We start from the raw sequence: 16,502 nt of genomic DNA on the forward strand, positions 1-16,502 counted from the left end.
CCCAGGCGGAGCCCCCGGCCGCGGCCGCGGCGCGCACGGGCCACCGCGGACTGCGCCCCGCCTGCCCGAGCCGTCACGCGGCCCGTCCTGTATCGGGGCTTGCCCGCCGCCCCTCGGCCCACGCACGCCTCCCCGCCGGTCCCCCCGCCGGTCCGGCCCGCCACGTGGCGGGGGATGAAGCGGGCAGGGCTCCCGGTGCCGCCCCCCAGTGCGCAGCCCAGCGGGGCCGGAGCCCCGGCGCCCGCCCTCAACTCGCGTGGGACACTCGCGCGCACGCCCCGCGCCCGGAGGTCGGCTCGGTGCCACGCGCGCCCCCCGCGCCCCCGGAGCCCCGGCGCCCCGGCCGGCCACGCCCGCAACTTCGGCGGCCCGCACCCTCGCGCCGCCCCGCAGCCCGCAGCCCGCAGCCCGCACACCCGGAGCCGCTCGGGGCCGCGCCGGCCGCAGACCGTGGGACCCCGCGTCCCCGCGCGGCTGCCCCGCGCCCGGGTCCTTGGACACAGCCTGGGGCCGAGGGGACGGGGCGGCACCGGCCGCGGGACGCCGCTCGGGACCCGCCGCCCGCGCCCCCGCACCGCCACGCCCCGTCGCGCGGCCTCACCTTGGCCCGCCGCCGCAGGAGGTGGCTGGTGAAGCCCAGGACGATCTCCGAGTCCAGGCAGAGCGCCCCCATCTCCAGCAGGCCCGGCGCCCTGCGGGGCGGGCGGGGCGGCTCGGGCGGCCCGGGCAGCGCCATGGAGAGCGGAGCGCGGGGAGCGGCCCCAGCTCCTCCCGCCGCCGCCGCCGCCGCCGCCGCCTCCCGCGCGCGCTCCCCGGCCGCGCGCCCCGCCCCGCGCACCGCGCCCCGCACCGCGCACCGCGCCCCGCGCCCCGCGCACCGCCGGCCCGAGCTCCGCCGCCCCGCGCCCGCGCCCGCGCCCCCGCGCTCCGCCCCGCCCGCCCCGCGCGCGCCGACAGCGCCCCCTCCGCCGGGCGGGCGAGCCAGACACCCGGATGGGGGCGCCGGCGCTGAGCAGGGCTCCCGGGACCTCTGCACCTCAGCCCTCCCCTCTCCAATCCGTCCCGGGGTGCGGGGGGCGGTCCCAGGCCCCGGAGACGCGTAAGGAGCCCAGGGGCCCTGTGCTCCCCATGCTCCAGAAGGCCCCTAAGGCGGCTGCTCGGAAACCCCCATCCCATGCCCCGACTTGGCCTGTGGATCCCCCAGGGCAGCCCCCCAGAGCCCCGATTCTGCCGCCGCCGGTAGCGTCTCTGCCCCTGACTCGACCCCCCTGCCCCAGCCGCTCCAGTAAGTGCCCCCAGGCTGGAGGATTTCCGGCGAGAACAAATTAGGGTCGGAGTTTCCCAAGGGTCAGGGGTAGGCCTGCCCAGGTAGCAACTGGAAGCCAGATTGTGCGTGGCCCCTGGGGTCACAAAAGGGGTCAGAGGGACATCTGTGGGGTTTGGGGGGTTAGGGGGGAGACAAGGTCCCCTAAATAATTTGGGCTCCTGGAGAAGGTCTTTGAGAGTTAAGGTGTCAGGGAAGGTGCTGCGGGGAGGGCCGTACCTGGAGGACCCGGAAAGCAGATTGGAGAGCGGCCGAGACCTGCAGGTCGGAGCCCTCGCAGAAGCCCTGCTGTGCGATGGCACCACACACCGTGTGGCTGGGGCGCTACCACTGGACCAGCCGGGCCATCCCCTCTGCCCCATGGAAGGACCACAGAGTCTCCCACCCCCCAGGCCCCTTGTGAGCCAGGAGACCCTCCCGCTCCCCAGGTTCCTCCCCTGAGTCCCACAGATGGCACCTGAAGGACCTTGTTCCCCCCAACTACACCCAACAGACACATGGCAAACACCTTATCTGTGGGCCACCAATTGCCAGCACCCTGCCCCCACCCACACTTCCGGTCAGGAGAGAGACCCTGGTTGGAGCTGGCCCCTTCCTGCCCCCGTGGCCAACTGGAGCTGTAAGAGCAGCCCGAGTTCCCCCCCACTGCCCCCGCCCCCACCAGCCCCTCCTGTGGGCTCCAGCAGGCCCCCCACGACCCCCACCTTTCCCCTCCCCCACACGCAGGCACTGGGGAGAACTGTCCTACCCCCCTCCCAAGACCCTGGGCCTAGAGGGGGGCTCCCTCCAGTGGACCCCGCTCTTCTGGGAGGAGGCTGCCCGCCATCTCAGTGGATTGATTAAAGTCATCGTGGAGATTTTTTTAACGTTTAATTTACCAGGCACGCGGTGCCGGTCAGAGCTGTCCCCAGGGAAATCTAGGCCAAGGGAGCAAACAAAACAGAAACCCCCTGCAATTGAGCGGAGTTCTGACGGGATTAATTGCTGGACTCAGCTTCCAATCAGACCCCACGTGGCAATATTTCAGGGAGGCAGGAGGACAGCGGGCTGGAGTGGTCAGGCTCCTGCGTCAGGTGTGGGAGGCCTGAGCCCAGCATAGCACCATCTGTCCGAGGTTGCCGGGGACGGTGGGAGCCCTCCTGCCCCCACGTTACACACAAACCAGCCCCTCCTGGGCCCAGCACCCTGGGGGTGGCCTCCAGCTCAGCCCCACGCCAGCCTTTACGAGAAGGGCCAGGCCTTTCGTCCAGCAGTCAGAGGGCTGGGAAGCCCCTGGCCCCCTGACGCCCCCACGGCGCCCTCTGGAAGACTGCACGGGGCAGCAGTCTCCGTGGTGCTGGAAAACGGGATCGGTAGGAAAATGGACAACGAATTCTAGCATTTGATCGTCTGTGACTGTGGACACAGGTCAACCCCCGGGAGCCCAGAGGCAGGGTAGGGCATGGTCAGGCTTGCCTCTCTGGAGATTTCTGCCCATAAAGGCTTGGACCCTTGGTGGGAGAGACACAGGACACAGGTAAGAGTCATCACCTGGGGTGGGGGGGCGCTTTCACTTCCACTTTATATCCCTCAGTGTGGTACTAACCCCTGTGGGATTTTAGCCCCGGCTGTTAGAATCTAATAAAGACATACGGATGTGTCAGTGCCTGAGGTCAGATGACCGAGGCGCATGGGCTAGAACCACCTCGGCGGGGACAGACACTCATCCCCTCCAAGAGTGGGGAGAGAGGGACGCCCGGGTGGCTCATGGGTGAAGCATCTGCCTTTGGCTCAGGTCATGATCCCGGGGTCCTGGGATGGAGCCCCATATCAGGCGCCCTGCTCAGCGGGAAGCCTGCTTTTCCCCCTCCCTCTGCCCCTCCACCCCCCCTTTCATGCTGTCTCTCTCTCAAATAAACAAATAAATTCTTTTTTTAAAAATAGGGAGGGAAAGAACCTTCCCCCTCATCTCAAAGGGGCCTTGGGACCCTCCCACGCTTCTGCAGGCCTGGTCAGCTCACCAGGCTCCCCTTGGCACCCCTGCAGAGGGTGGGCTGCGGTGGGGGAAGGATGCCTCAGGACAGCAGCGGGGATGACAGCCCAGCCGTGCCCACCTTCAGGGGCGCCTGAGTGCCGGCGGGAAGGCAGTCCTCTCTGCGGGGTGAGCAAACACTGGCATCAACTGTGGACCACACTTACCCAATGACAACATTCTCGTGATCCCCGTCTTAAAGCAAGGAAGTAGGCACGGAGCGGCAAAGGGACTTGCCAGCGTGTGTCCCAGGCGCTGTCCCTACAATCAAGAACCCCTGTGTCCTGCTGCATCTTCTCCCCCGTTGCCCCCAGGGCCTCGGGAGTGCCGCTGGGGAGGCGCAGGATGGCCGGGGCCCTCGCCCGGGAGCTCCCAGCCTGGGGACGGAGCAGGAGCCCAAGGCGGTCAGCCCCACAGTGGGCTGAGGGATCAGGGCCTGTCTGTCTAAGAGAGGGAGACTGGCCGGCTCCCTGCAGAACGGGGATGCTCACTGTGACCCCCCGCTGCCCTGCTGCTGGGTGCCCACCGCTGCCTGGCACCCCGGGGCACCCGCGCTCCCTCCGCGGCAGGCTCCCGGCTTCAGCACCTCGGCCAGCGCCGAGGCCCGGCAGGGCTGCTCCGGGGCCCTCCGCCTCGGCCCATCGGTCCCCGCGGTGGGGAGGGGCTCCAGGAGGGGGCTGGTGGCGGGGTGTCAGGTTCCCCATCATTCCTCTGCTCCTCCGTTCACTCAGCTCTGTCAGCCTAGAGTCAGCCTCGACTCCTGCTTGCTCTCACCACCCCCATGTGCTCTCCACCAGGACCTCCTGTCCCCGCTACCCTGGCACCAGGTCCAGAGTCAAAACCCACTTTCCACGGCTCTGCACCCCCTGCCGCTCCCTGGGGTCGGCTCTCCACACAGCAGCCCCGGGGGGCCTTTAGGAAGACGGGTGAGAGGGATCCCTGGGTGGCTCAGCGGTTTGGCGCCTGCCTTTGGCCCAGGGCGCAATCCTGGGGTCCCGGGATCAAGTCCCGTGTCGGGCTCCCGGCGTGGACCCTGCTTCTCCCTCCACCTGTGTCTGCCTCTCTCTCTCTCTATCATGAACAAATAAATAAAATCTTTATTTAAAAAAACGGGTGAGAAAAATAAAAAATAAAAATTTTAAAAATTAAAAAAAAAGAAGACAGGTGAGGCCAAAACCCCCACTTCCCATCTCTTTCCCAGTGAGCCCGGGGAGCCCCCGTGCCCTGCAAGGCCTCACCGACCCCCTCCGTCCACCCCAGACCCACAGGCTTCCTCGCTGCCCCTGAACACAGGCGACTGCAGGGGGTGCTGATCCCCAGACACCCGCAGGGCTCTCTCTCTCCCTCTCCAGTCATCTTCCGGTAGGTCACCCCAGCAAAACCTTCCCCGCACACGGTTCCTACAACTCCAGCCCCTCCCGACTCCCAGACCTCCCGTGCTTTCATTTTGCTCCTTTTGTCCTATCGTGAACCGCTGTACACGTTTCCTGTTTGGCCCATTGTCCGTCATTAGAATATCACCGCCTCCCTGGCCCCTGGCACAGAGTAGACCCCCTGATATTTGTTGAAGAAATAAAGGCATGAGTGAATCCCGGGCAGGGTTTTTGTTGCCAGTTCCTGTATGAATTCCCATTGCAGAGGGGCTCCTGTCTCTCCATCCCTCACCCTGGCCCAGCCCTCCTGGCCCCCAGCCCCATCCCGGCCCTGGCCTCCTGGCTGCCCCCAGCTGACTCCTCCCCCCACCCCACCCACAGCAAGGCTGCAGTGCCAGCCCCTGCCTCTGGGGTAACTCGACCAGGCTCCCCCGGCCCACCCCCCAGGTCAGCCAGGTTGACAGCCTTGACACATTCAGGTCCAAATGGAAGCATTACTGGCCTGAGCCTTCCCCGATCCTACAATGAAATGCATGTAACACCAAGGGGCCCCCAAAGCCCTTCAACCTTCACTGTGACAGCGGAGCACTCAGGCCCTCCTGCCCAGCCTGCCAGGGCTCCCTGCCCTGGTAGAAATCTGAGCCACAAGTGGCAGTCCCTCAGCCAGCCTGGATCTCGTCCTCTCTGGGCTCAGCTCACCTCTCCCTCCTACTCTCGTGCCTGCGGGAGTCCAGTCCTGCAGGTCTGTCCCCTTCCCCTGGACTTCCCCCTCAGAGCTGGCCAACTCCACCTCCAGGTCACACTCAGATGCCCCCTGTGCCAGGAAAGCTCCCCGGTACCCCCGCTGCACCTGGCTGTGCAGAAATCAGATTCCTGTCTGAGCGCCCAGAGCCCTGCTCAGGCCAGGCAATCCCAGGTGTCGGTGAAGGTTTAGGGAAGACAGGCAGCCAGTCGGTAAGGCTGACAGGGAGCAGAAGCAGACCCCCGACTCCCTGGCTCCTTGGGGGTCACAGAAGAGGCAGGACCCTGGGGAGCCAGTGCCCAGTGTTCACGCAGCCACCTCTTGAACGGGCACTGCCACCTACAGCCAACAGGTGGCGCGTGTTGGCCACAGTCTCGGTGGAAGCAAAAGTATTTGGATCACCGGGTTTTGTAATTTCAAAACAACACCAGGACCCAACAGTAGATACTCATGCAGATAGGGAAACTGAGGCCTGAGAGGGGCAGGGGCTCACTCTAGACCCCAGAGGGTGCAGGGTGCACCAAGAGGTCCTCCTGTGTCCCCACCCCCCCTGCCCCGCAGGCCTCAGCCCACCTGCCCCACATGGCTGACCTCCTCCCTTCTCCCTCCGGGAACAGGCAGTGACTGGGCCAGAGGGACACATGGGGGGCGTGGGGGGAGGCCTGGAAAATGTGGAGAACTCCTCAGTGCAAGCCTGCCGCTGTGCCAGAACCGCCCCCCAGGGAGCTCATCCCCAACACCCCTTCAAGGTCAGGACAGGGTCCCTCACAACTCCAAACCCCCGGGGACCAGGCTGGGCGTGAAGGTGGCCTCATGAACATAAGCTCTGGGCCTGCACAGGTGCACGTGCAATAGGGCTTACGTAAGTGTGCACAGCATTGGTGAGAACAGTGGGAGCTAGGTAAACAAGGAGGGGGCGCTGAGGGAGCCACTCCCTCCCTCCAGGCCCTGGGCTGCAGCACCACCGACTGGGGCTAGAAGGGGGTGGGGGCTGGGGGGCTGCTCAGGGGCGGAGGAGAACTGAGTACAGACGCAATCCAGAGGAGCAGGAGGAAAGCACCGGGAAAATAAAAATATGGGAGCAGCAATAAAACTCAAGAGAAGGGTTGGAAACCAAAGTCGAGATCTCACGGAGGGCAGAGGAAGGCGACGGGGAGGAGGGACACAGGGGCAGGATTAGGGCAGCAAGTCCAGTGTCTGGATACTAGGAGTTCCAGGACAAGAGAGCGACACTCTCACAGTGAGGAAATAATACAGCGCCAGGCCACGACGGAGCACCAGGGGTCACGGCCCGGAACGATTCACCTTCATTCACATTGGGGTGGGGGTGGGGCAGGATTCAAGCCTCCGTCAGGCCGGAAGCCGGTGTCCAGCTTGCAGCAGAAACCCCAGGAAGCTGAGAGACTGAGCAAAGTCTGCAAATCTCTGAGGGAAATGACTCCTTACAGGGAACTCTGCACTCGGCCCTGCTGTGAGCACAGAAAGGCCATAAAGACAAGCATCTGACCTTTGACTTCTTCCCTTTCTCAAAGTTCCGGCAGATAGGTTCCCCCGAGATAAGGACCTGAACCAAGGAAGGAAACGGTACCCCAACCCAGAAGGACATGCAGGGCATCTGGGGTGGCAGTGAATGGAGGTCTCGGCTTGGCTGGACTCCCCAGGGGTGCAGAGGGGAGCGGGCACTCAGCACTCCATGGGGACGCCCTCAGGACAGAGCAGGGGGGAGGCAGGGGGGGAGGAAAGAAGAAAAGAAATGATTTCATATATTTGAACACATTAGGAAAGACTTAAACTTCAAAGGTTTGAACATCAAAGAGCACGGAGTTCCTCACAATTACATAAGAAAACTGCAAATTTTTTAAATGAGGTAATTATTAAAAAAAAAAAAAATTCAAAAGCTGAACCAGGAAACATCGCTGTATGATCACAGTGCGCAGAGGATGCTCACTTGGAGCAGGAAAACAGGGCAGGAGGCGCCGGTGTTTCTCAACGAGCTTTATAATTACTATCTGACTTTGTAAAATTACACACGTGTTTAAATTTAATTTTTCAAAAAATGATTTGTTTAATTTAGAAATGTAGATAAAAGGAAAAATATGCTTCTGAATAATCACAGAGAAAATTCCCAATGGGAATTACAAGGAAAGCAACTGCATGCTATACATCACCTCTCACGGTCTGAGCCGCAGTGACTCCTAAAGAAAATTAAATCCTTACGCGGATGTATTATAAACCAAGAAGGAGGGACGCCGGGTGGCTCAGCAGTTTAGTGTCTGCCTTCGGCCCAGGGTGTGATCCTGGGGTCCAGCATCGAGTCTGCATTGGGCCCCCCGCAGGGAGCCTGCCTCTCCCTCTGCCTCTGTCTCTGCCTCTGTCTGTCTCTCATGAATAAATACATATAATCTTTAAAAAAATAATTAAAAAACAAGGCATAAACACTAAATAAGCCTGACTTAGCAAAATGTACAACCAAGCGTTGCCTGGGCCATGGCTGTGTCCTTGGCCCGAGCATCAGGGTGTCTTCCCAAGACCCCCGTTCTGGCCCGAGGGGCATTCGAGTGACTTTCTGCCTGCAGTTACAGGAAGGCTGGTCCGCGAGTCTCAGGGCAGGAGAGAAGGTACCCAGAGAATCCCCCTGAAGGACTGCGCTGGCTCTGCCGCTGAGACCCACCAAGTAGCCACTCCTGGGGGCGGGCCCTCGGGGCAGCACTGACGCGTCCCCAGGCTGTCAGGGAAGTTGTGTGCAGTGTGAAGTGCTACACCCGGACGTGGGTGAGCTGTGATGGACAGCCCCATGCCCCACCTTGAGCAGAGGGTACATCTGAGCCCCCAGGACAGTCCAGTGTCAGACGGTGGCCCTGAAGAGCCCAGCAAAGGCCTAACCACAAATGAGGCCATGCGCAGATGGCCGGCTGGGACAGCCAGAGCCGTCCCCAGGAAAGGAATGCAGCAGGAGGGTACCAGCGGTCCGCAGCTGGATGCTTCAGCGACCGTCCTTAGGATAACAAGGAGAAGGGGAAGATTTCACTTTGGGCCAAGACAGAGTGACAGGGACCAGATTCACAATCCCACCAAAAACAACTTAAAAATGCACCAAATAGGGCAGCCCCGGTGGCTCAGCGGTTTAGCGCCGCCTTCAGCCCGGGGTGGGATCCTGGAGACCCTGGATCGCGAGTCCCACGTCGGGCTCCCTGCGTGGAGCCTGCTTCTCCCTCTGCGTGTGTCTCTGCCACTCTCTCTCTATGCCTCTCATGAATAAATAAATAAAATCTTTTTTTAAAAAAAATGCACCAAATATATGAAACATCAGTTCATGGCTATGGGATACCAGGCAGGAGCCAGGCAACAAATGAGGCCAGCCCCGCAGTTGCCCCAGCCTGCGGCCTGCGGAGAGCCGAGGGGCCCAGCGTGGAGAGGGTGCGTCCCGAAGGGTGCAGGCACCGCCAGACAGAGGTGTGACTGTGGCTGTGGGTCGGCAGAAGCTGAGTCACGAAGAGAGAGAAGAGAGCGAAGAGAGCGTGGCTCTGGGGACCTGCCCGGGGCAGACACATGCACACCCATGTCCTCAGCAGTGTCGCTCACGGAAGCCAAAAGGTGGAAGCAGCCCCAGTGCGCATCGTTGGGTGAAGAGACAAACGAACTGTGGTCCGCCAGTACAACGCAACATTTTTCAGACATCATCATCATCATCATCATCATCATTTTTTTAAAAAACAGAAAATTCTGACACCTATTACAACATGCATGAACCTTAAGGACATTGGACTCAATGAAATGAGCGAGTCACAAAAAGACAGATGTTGTATGGTTCCATCTGTATGAGGTACTGAGGGGCATCACATGGATAGAGATAGGAACTAGAAGGGGAAGGGACTGGGGAGGGGGAAGAGGGGTTTGTGTCTATGGGGCAGAGCTTCAGGTTGGGAAGATGAAAAAAGTTCTGGAGACAGGTGGTGCTGCTGGTGGCACAACACTGTGACTGTACTTAGCAGCACTGAACAGGACACTTAAAAACGGTTAAAATGGTGAGTTTTATGTGATGCATATTTTCCCCGAATTTATTTTAAAAAATACATGCCAGAAATGGTGTGTGTTCCCATCCATCAGAAGGAATTAGCCTCACCATTCACAGGACACAGAGTACAGATACTCCTTGTTGGGGAAAACTTTTCCCTAGAATAAAGGTGGAACCAGTCCTCAGAAAGTTTATGAGACCTTCAAGGGGATCAAACACAATCAACTTAGCTGTGTCCCAGAGCAAAGCTCACACATACTTACAGGATACAGAAGTATACAGCGCCCAGCGATGTAAAACTCGCAATGTGTGCCAACCGACCCAAGACCAGGCATACAAAGAAGCAGAAAATCACACAATAGGGAGAAAAACCAAGCAATAGAAACAGATCCAGAAATGACACAGGCGGCAACAGGAACACTAAAACTATTTTGTATTTATATTCCAGTATGTTCGGGAAGACCCAGGAATGCTCAAATACGTTCGGTAGAGCCATGCAACCCTGAAACAGACCCAATCAAACCTCCATAGACGGAAAATCTGGTGGCCGGGATGGAAATTACACTCGTGGAGTTCGTTGCAAATTGTCCGCTGCAGAAGCAGCGAGCATCTAGGTAGAAACAGAAACTATCCAAGATGAAACACAGAGGAAACAAAATACTATAAACGACAGACACAGCTCGAGTGGCCTAACGCACACCACCCTAAGAAGCTAGAAAAGCAGGGACGCCTGGGGGCTGGCTCAGGGGTTGGGGTCAGCCTCTGGCTCAGGGCCTTGGTCCGGAGTACTAAGATCAAGTCCCGCATCGGGCTCCCTGCATGGAGCCTGCTTCTCCCTCTGCCTGTGTCTCTGCCTCTCTGTCTCTGTCTCTCATGAATAAATAAATTAAATCTTTAAAAGAAAAAAAAAAAAGCTAGAAAAGCAGAGCAAATAAACCCAAAGTGAAGAGAGGGGAAAAAAACAGAGATCAGAGCGGAAATCAATTAAATAAAACACAAAACAATAATACAGAAAATCAATCAAGGCAACATCTGGTTTTTCCAGAAGATCAGTAAAATAAATAAATGAACAAACAAAGCTCTAACCAAGCTGATCAGGACAAGGAGTGAGAAAACACAAGGCACCATATTAGGAAGGGGAGAGGAGGTAATGCCAGAGACCCTACAGATATTAAAAGGATGATAACAGGGTATCACGCTTAAGTTCACAATCTGACAGTTTAAGCAAACAGGAGAGGAGCCCAGCTCTCCCCTCTTCCTGGGGAGACACGGACGGTGGAACTCGCCCGAGCAGGAACAGATAACCTGAATGGTGGGGTTTCTATTAAAGACATTGAACTTGCAGCTGAAAATCCCCCCAACAAAGCAAACTCCGGGGACAGGGGAGTGGGGAAGGGAGGAGGGGGCCACAGGGAGCCAGATGAATCCTGGCCCTGACTAGCGGCCTATGTGCCCACCGCCTCCACGGGGTGATGGTTTGGTGGGTCATGCACGCGACCCAAGTCATCAGGTTGTAAACGCTGGAGGCAGACGTCAATCATACCTCTATAAATGGGGGGAAATGAGAAGGATGACCCCCTCCCAAGGACTGGCCGTGTGCCCTCCATCCCCACAGGGGAAGATCAGGGGCCGGAGGCTCTGGCCCCAGAGCCCTCGCAGTGTGGGCAGCTGTGTCCCCAGGGGCTGGCCAAGTCCCCGAGGGTGTGGCGGAGGCAAGAAGCCATCATCTGGCCCCCGCTTCCCTGCCTGGCGTAGGCCCCCAGCGGGTTGAGGGGGGTTGGGGCTCACAGGCAGGTTCTGTTTGGGGGCTCCTGGTCCCCAGGGCTGCAGTAGCCCGGGACAGCCCCAAGAGCCGCAGGTTCCCGGTCTGTCTCCCCTTCCTCCACCCGTTCCTCGTGACGATCTCCTACATAGGGCGGCTGTGCTCAGCCTCAGGCCTCTCAGAATCACCAGGGAACGCGGGAGGGAGGCCGATTCCTGGCCCATCCTATGTGCTGAGCCCAGGCCTGGGGGCTCTTCACTAGCACCCCCCACCCCCGCCCAGTGATTCAGCCACATGGCGAAGCTTGAACACCCCTGACTCGGAATACTGGTTTAGCTACTTTGATAGAGACGGAAATAACCGCGGCTTTAACGAGACACAGTTTATTTCTCTGTGGAAGACAGGCCGTCAGCCGTCCCAGGAGCTGGGGGCTGTGTCTGCCGAGCCGGTCCCAGGCAGAGCCACCAACTGTGTCAGGTTGCCCAGACGGAGGGGGGTCTCCTAGGCCATGAGACTTTGGGTGCTAGAACCAGAAAGTCCCCGGCAAGCCAGGATGATTCCTGCGACCGTGTCCGGGGAGGCCCTCTGTCTGCACAACTAGAGCAGGCTCAGCACCGCAGGCCGGGTTCTGGGGGGACAGGGCAGGGAGGAAGGGGGGCGAGTGTCCCCGGGGGTCCGGATGCCTCTCCTGTCACCTTGCTCTGCGCAGAGCCTCCCGCTGACAGCCCAGAGGCTTCTGTCACTAAAGAGAATGACTCCTGGGACCCAAAGTAGGAGCTGCCTTTTGGCTTGGAGGCCCCAGGGATCGAGGGGGCCGATTGTGAGCCCCCCGCCCACTGCCACCTGTGGGCCCCCCATACCAACCCGCCCATGAGGTAATGCCATCTCTGGGGTGAACCCTCGCTCTGTTCCACATCATGCTCTGGCCGCAGTGGCTCCTGGGCTTTCCAGCAAGTCCTGTGAGGCGGGTCCCAACACCCCTCTTAGAAGGAGGAAGGGATGAGCGCTCTGAGAGGCAGGGGGACTGGCCAAGGGCACCTGCTGGTAGGCGGCAGAGCTGGGATTGGAAGCCACAGACCCGGGGATTCTCCGTGTGTGTGTCAGGACCGGGGAGCAGAGGAGGGTCCTCCATCACCCCAACCCCTCAGCCCTCCAACCTTGCCCCTGCCCACAGCCAGAGCCTCCTGCCGGCCCGGGGTGGCAGCTGGCCGGGGTGCCAGGACAGGGTGACGCTGCGCGCAGCCTCCTCTCCTCCACCTGGCTCCAGGAGGCTGCAGCTCAGGGCAGAGGAGACGGTGTGTGGCCCAGAGGCCTGGCTCAGGGAGGTGGGAGAGGGTTCGAGGGCCCTACAGGGGTCTCCACCCCCATCAGAGGAGCTGATGCCGGCAGCGGGGCTTGCTGGGAGACCACAGGGCCGGGCCCAGGGTGGGGACCTGGCCGCCCCACCCACGATCCCTTCCTCTGGGATTGGAAGGAAGAGGGAGGGACCCCGATGAGGTCTGGGGAGGAAAGGACGGACAGCCCCGGGACGCGGTGAAGCTTTGAACACACATTTATTTTCATCAGTCACGTACCCACAGTGTACAAAGGGACTCTGAGCTACAGAACAGGAGACACCCCAGAGGAGCCCCCCACCCCCACCCCCACCCTCACCCCCTGGTCTCACTTGGGCCGAGCGGATGGCGGAGAGCGCTGTCGAATTAAATCAGGGCCAACCGGCCTGCGGTCAGGGCAGCATCACTGCCAAGAGCCTCTGGACTCCTGAGAGCAGGGTGGCCCGGCCGGGCGCCGCGCGGGGCTCCTGGGCGCTCCCACAGAGCGGGTGGCGAGCAGTCGGCTGGGCCAAAGCGGGAGGTGCTGGCTGGAGGGGACCCTCCTCCCAGGAGCGCGTCGTCCTCCTCCGGCGGCCTGGGGTCCTGCAGTCTGGGCCTCACCTGCACCCCGGGGGCCGGGGCAGGGGCAGGGGCGACCCCCCTCCCTCCCACGTGCAGGTGGGGCTCAGGGACAGCAGGTGACTGGCCCGGGGGCACCCAGCGCGGCGCGGCCTGGTGGACCTGGAACCCAGACCCGTGTGACCTGCCGTCCAGGCTGCCCTGTGCTTCCTCCAGACACTGGGCGGAGGCGGCAGGGGTTGGGGGGCGCCCGCCGGTGCTGCTCCCCAGAGGCTGCGGCCACCCCTCCCGCCGCCCGACGTGCCCCCCACCCGGGCTGGGCGTCGCCTCTCGACCCCGCGCCTGCCCGCTCGCTCCTGGCTCCTCGCTCCTCGGTCCTGGCTCCTGGCTCCTCGCAGGGGCGCGTGGCGTGCGCCGCCGCCGGGCCCGCCGGGGCTAGTGGTCCTAAACATTTCACAATTGCGCTACAAACTGTTGAACTGTCGAGAACCACTGGACCCAGCGCGCCGGGAAGGCCGCCGACCCGCCGCACCGCCCGCCGCGTCCCCTCCGCCCGCGCCCCGCGTGGCCCAGCGGCTGCGTCCGGGCGGCGGCGGCGCCTTTTAAGCCCGCGGCCGCCCCCCCGCCGCGCCGGCCCGACCGGTTCTTCCGGGCAGGGCGGCTCCGGGCCGGCGGGGCGCGCGGCGGGAGAGGGCGGCCGCGGCCCGGGGACCTGCTCCCCGCTCCCTGCCCGGCGCGCCCGCGCGGGGGCGGCCCTGACTCACCGGCCCGCGGCCCCGCCCCCCGCGCCCCGCCCCGCCCCGCGCCCCCCGCCCCGCGCACCTGGCGGCCCCGCCCCGCGCCCCAGCCCCGCCGCCGCGCTCCGTGGGGCCCGCGCTCCGGCCGCGCCGCGGGGCTGGGGGGGGTGACGCCGCCGAGCTGGCCCGCGGGCTCGGACACGCCCCCCCTTCAAAGAGGTCCCGTGGGAGGGAACAAAGAGAAAGTGAAACTAGGCGAGGGCCGCGGGGTCTGGCTCTCAGCCCGGCCGCGCTCTCCTCGGAGGGTACGAGGGTGCCCGCGCCCCCGGTGCCCGCGCCCCCGCCCCCCCCGAGCCCCCGCGCCCCCCGCCCCCCCCGCGCCCCCGCGCCCCCGCGCCCCCGGTGCCCGCGCCCCCGCCCCCCCCGAGCCCCCCGCGTCCCCCGCCCCCCCCCCGAGCCCCCGCGTCCCCCGCCCCCCCCCGCGCCCCCCCGAGCCCCCCGCGCCCCCGCCCCCCCCGAGACCCCGCGCCCCCCCCGCACCCACCCCCCTGCGCCCCCGCGCCCCCTCCCGGGCGTCACCCGCGCCGCGCTGGGCCCGCCCACTTAGCCACCCGGAGAGGTTAGGGCCCCACCTCCGAGGCCCGGGGGCTCCCACGGAGGGCACAGACGGGCTTCAGGAGGGAAGGTCCGCACGGAGGCGTCCCGGGCTCAGAGCCACCTGCGGGCTGCGCGGCCGTCGAGCCGAGGTCAGGGGCTCACACACCCGCGCACGCGCACAGCCCACCCCGCCCGCCCGCCCGCCCGCAGACGAGGGTCCCCGGGCCCCCCCCCCACACCGATCCCACGCGAGCACGCAGCCGCCGAGTTGCCAAGTTCGGGGGACACGAGACATTTCCACATGCGCCGTGGGCAGTTTACCTGTCACCACCCTGCCACGTGACTGGCAGAGGTTTTATTCTTTGCACTTTGCAGTTGGAGAAACAGGCTCGCCCAGGGGACGTCACTGCTCCCAGGCTGAAGGCTCTGGGGGGGGCAGGGGGCCACGTCTCCACGCCCAGCACCTCTGCTGAGTCCACAGGCCTGGGTCCTGGGCTCGTGCTCCGGGTCAGACACTGGGGCCGGGGTAGGGGATGCAACCCGGAGGGGGAGGTGGCGCAGAGGCCAGTGACCAAGGAGCAAGGAGTGGAGCTTGGGCATGTCTCCCGGTCACCACCGCCAGGGCCATCACCACATGGGTGGGAGCCCCCCCTCTCCTGTCCCCAGCTCCCTGCACAGCCCAGGCTGGGGCAGACCCCTCCCTATACACTTCACCCTCCCCCCAGTGCCCTCTCCCCATCCAGCAAAGGTGGGTCACTGGGTCCCGCATCAAAGGGGACTGGTGAGGTGAAGGTGACAAGGACAAGAAGCTGTGATTCCCACTTGCACTGTGCCCAGAAAGGGAACTTCCTGTCCTGAAAAGAAATCAGGTGAGCCGTCCCCGGGAGCCGGGTGGCCTGGGTGCCCTGACTGGGACGTCTGGCTTTATGATGGGAAACACTGGGTACCGCAGATCGTGGCCTAAGCGAGAGGGAGACAGGTTTCCCAGGGATGACCCTGCGATCCCGGTGACTTGAGAGGGGCCGCTGGGAGCCAGGCCTCACCCAGCGAGGGATTAGTGGGTGCGAGCAGTGCAGCTGTCCAAGGAGTCGGGGCCCCCGAGCCCCTCTCCGCACCCCCCCGTGGCTCCCTCCAGAAGCGAGGAGGCTGCCCCAGTGCCAGGCGGGCCCAGAGCCCAGCTCCGCCGTGTGCCGACGCACAACCCAGAGCGCGGGACGGGGCCTCAGTGTCCTGGGCTGTAGAGCGGGAAGGAAGATGAACCGGCCCCTCCCGGAGCGTAGCAGGGACAGGCGAGCTAGCACACGGCGGGAGGGGAGCCCCCAACACGTCCCGCGTGGCTCTCCCGCCGGGTGGTGTGTGCCGGGCCCTAGGCGACGGCCCGTGGCCGCCCTGTTGCCGCTCCGTGATTCTCAGAGGCGCTCGCCTCCAGCCCAGACCGGCCTCTCCCCAGGAATGACAAAATGGCTCTGAGGAAGCTTCCAGGCATGCTCCCGTGACTTTCCAAGCTTCCAGACACACGCCCTGTCCGGGAGCCATGCCTGGTAGGGTTCTGTGTCCCACAGGTGTGTGCAGGGCACGGACCGAGAATGGGGGCCTCTCCCCACCTGCCCAGCTGGCAGGAGCTGGCAGTGACCCACGGGGGGAAAGCCAGATGACCATGTGCCCTCCGTGGGACACCCAGGACACAGTGGGAGTTTCCGCCCCGGCAGGATACCCATCCCAGGATCCAGTGGGCACTTCTACACCGGCAGGTTGACACCTGCTCTGGGAGGGTGCCCCACGTGGGCTGATGTGAGCCACCTGCAGCTTTCACAATCTGGGGCTCCTCGGGGTCTGAGAGAAGTGCTGAGTACTGAGTGGCCGTGAGCAGCAGGCTCTGCCCCAGCCCCTGGCAAGCAGAGCCCAAGGGGTGGGGGCCTCTGGAGAGCTCTGGGTTCTGGGGACAGAGCGGCGGGGGGCAGGGGCGGGACCCGAGACGCAGCCTCCTCCCTCCTGGCCTCCGCCAGGCTTCCGTCCAACTGTCCCACCCCGCTGGCAGCCACCCCCTGA

General features: G+C 63.1%; 1 protein-coding gene across 1 annotated transcript; it reads left to right on the forward strand.

Annotated features, from left to right (window-relative positions):
• Positions 1-734: 734 nt before the first annotated feature.
• On the forward strand, positions 735-13,725 carry LOC121493334 (translation initiation factor IF-2-like). The gene is made up of 10 exons (XM_041759112.1): positions 735-914; positions 1,138-1,285; positions 2,527-2,676; positions 3,424-3,464; positions 3,650-3,751; positions 3,812-3,988; positions 5,090-5,120; positions 11,081-11,216; positions 12,402-12,522; positions 13,336-13,725. Exons 1-10 carry the CDS (start codon positions 735-737, stop codon positions 13,723-13,725), a joined length of 1,476 nt encoding a protein of 491 aa, XP_041615046.1.
• The last annotated feature ends 2,777 nt before the right edge of the window (positions 13,726-16,502 follow it).

This window comes from Vulpes lagopus, chromosome 6 (genome assembly GCF_018345385.1).
Source record: "Vulpes lagopus strain Blue_001 chromosome 6, ASM1834538v1, whole genome shotgun sequence".
Classification (NCBI taxonomy): domain Eukaryota; kingdom Metazoa; phylum Chordata; class Mammalia; order Carnivora; family Canidae; genus Vulpes; species Vulpes lagopus.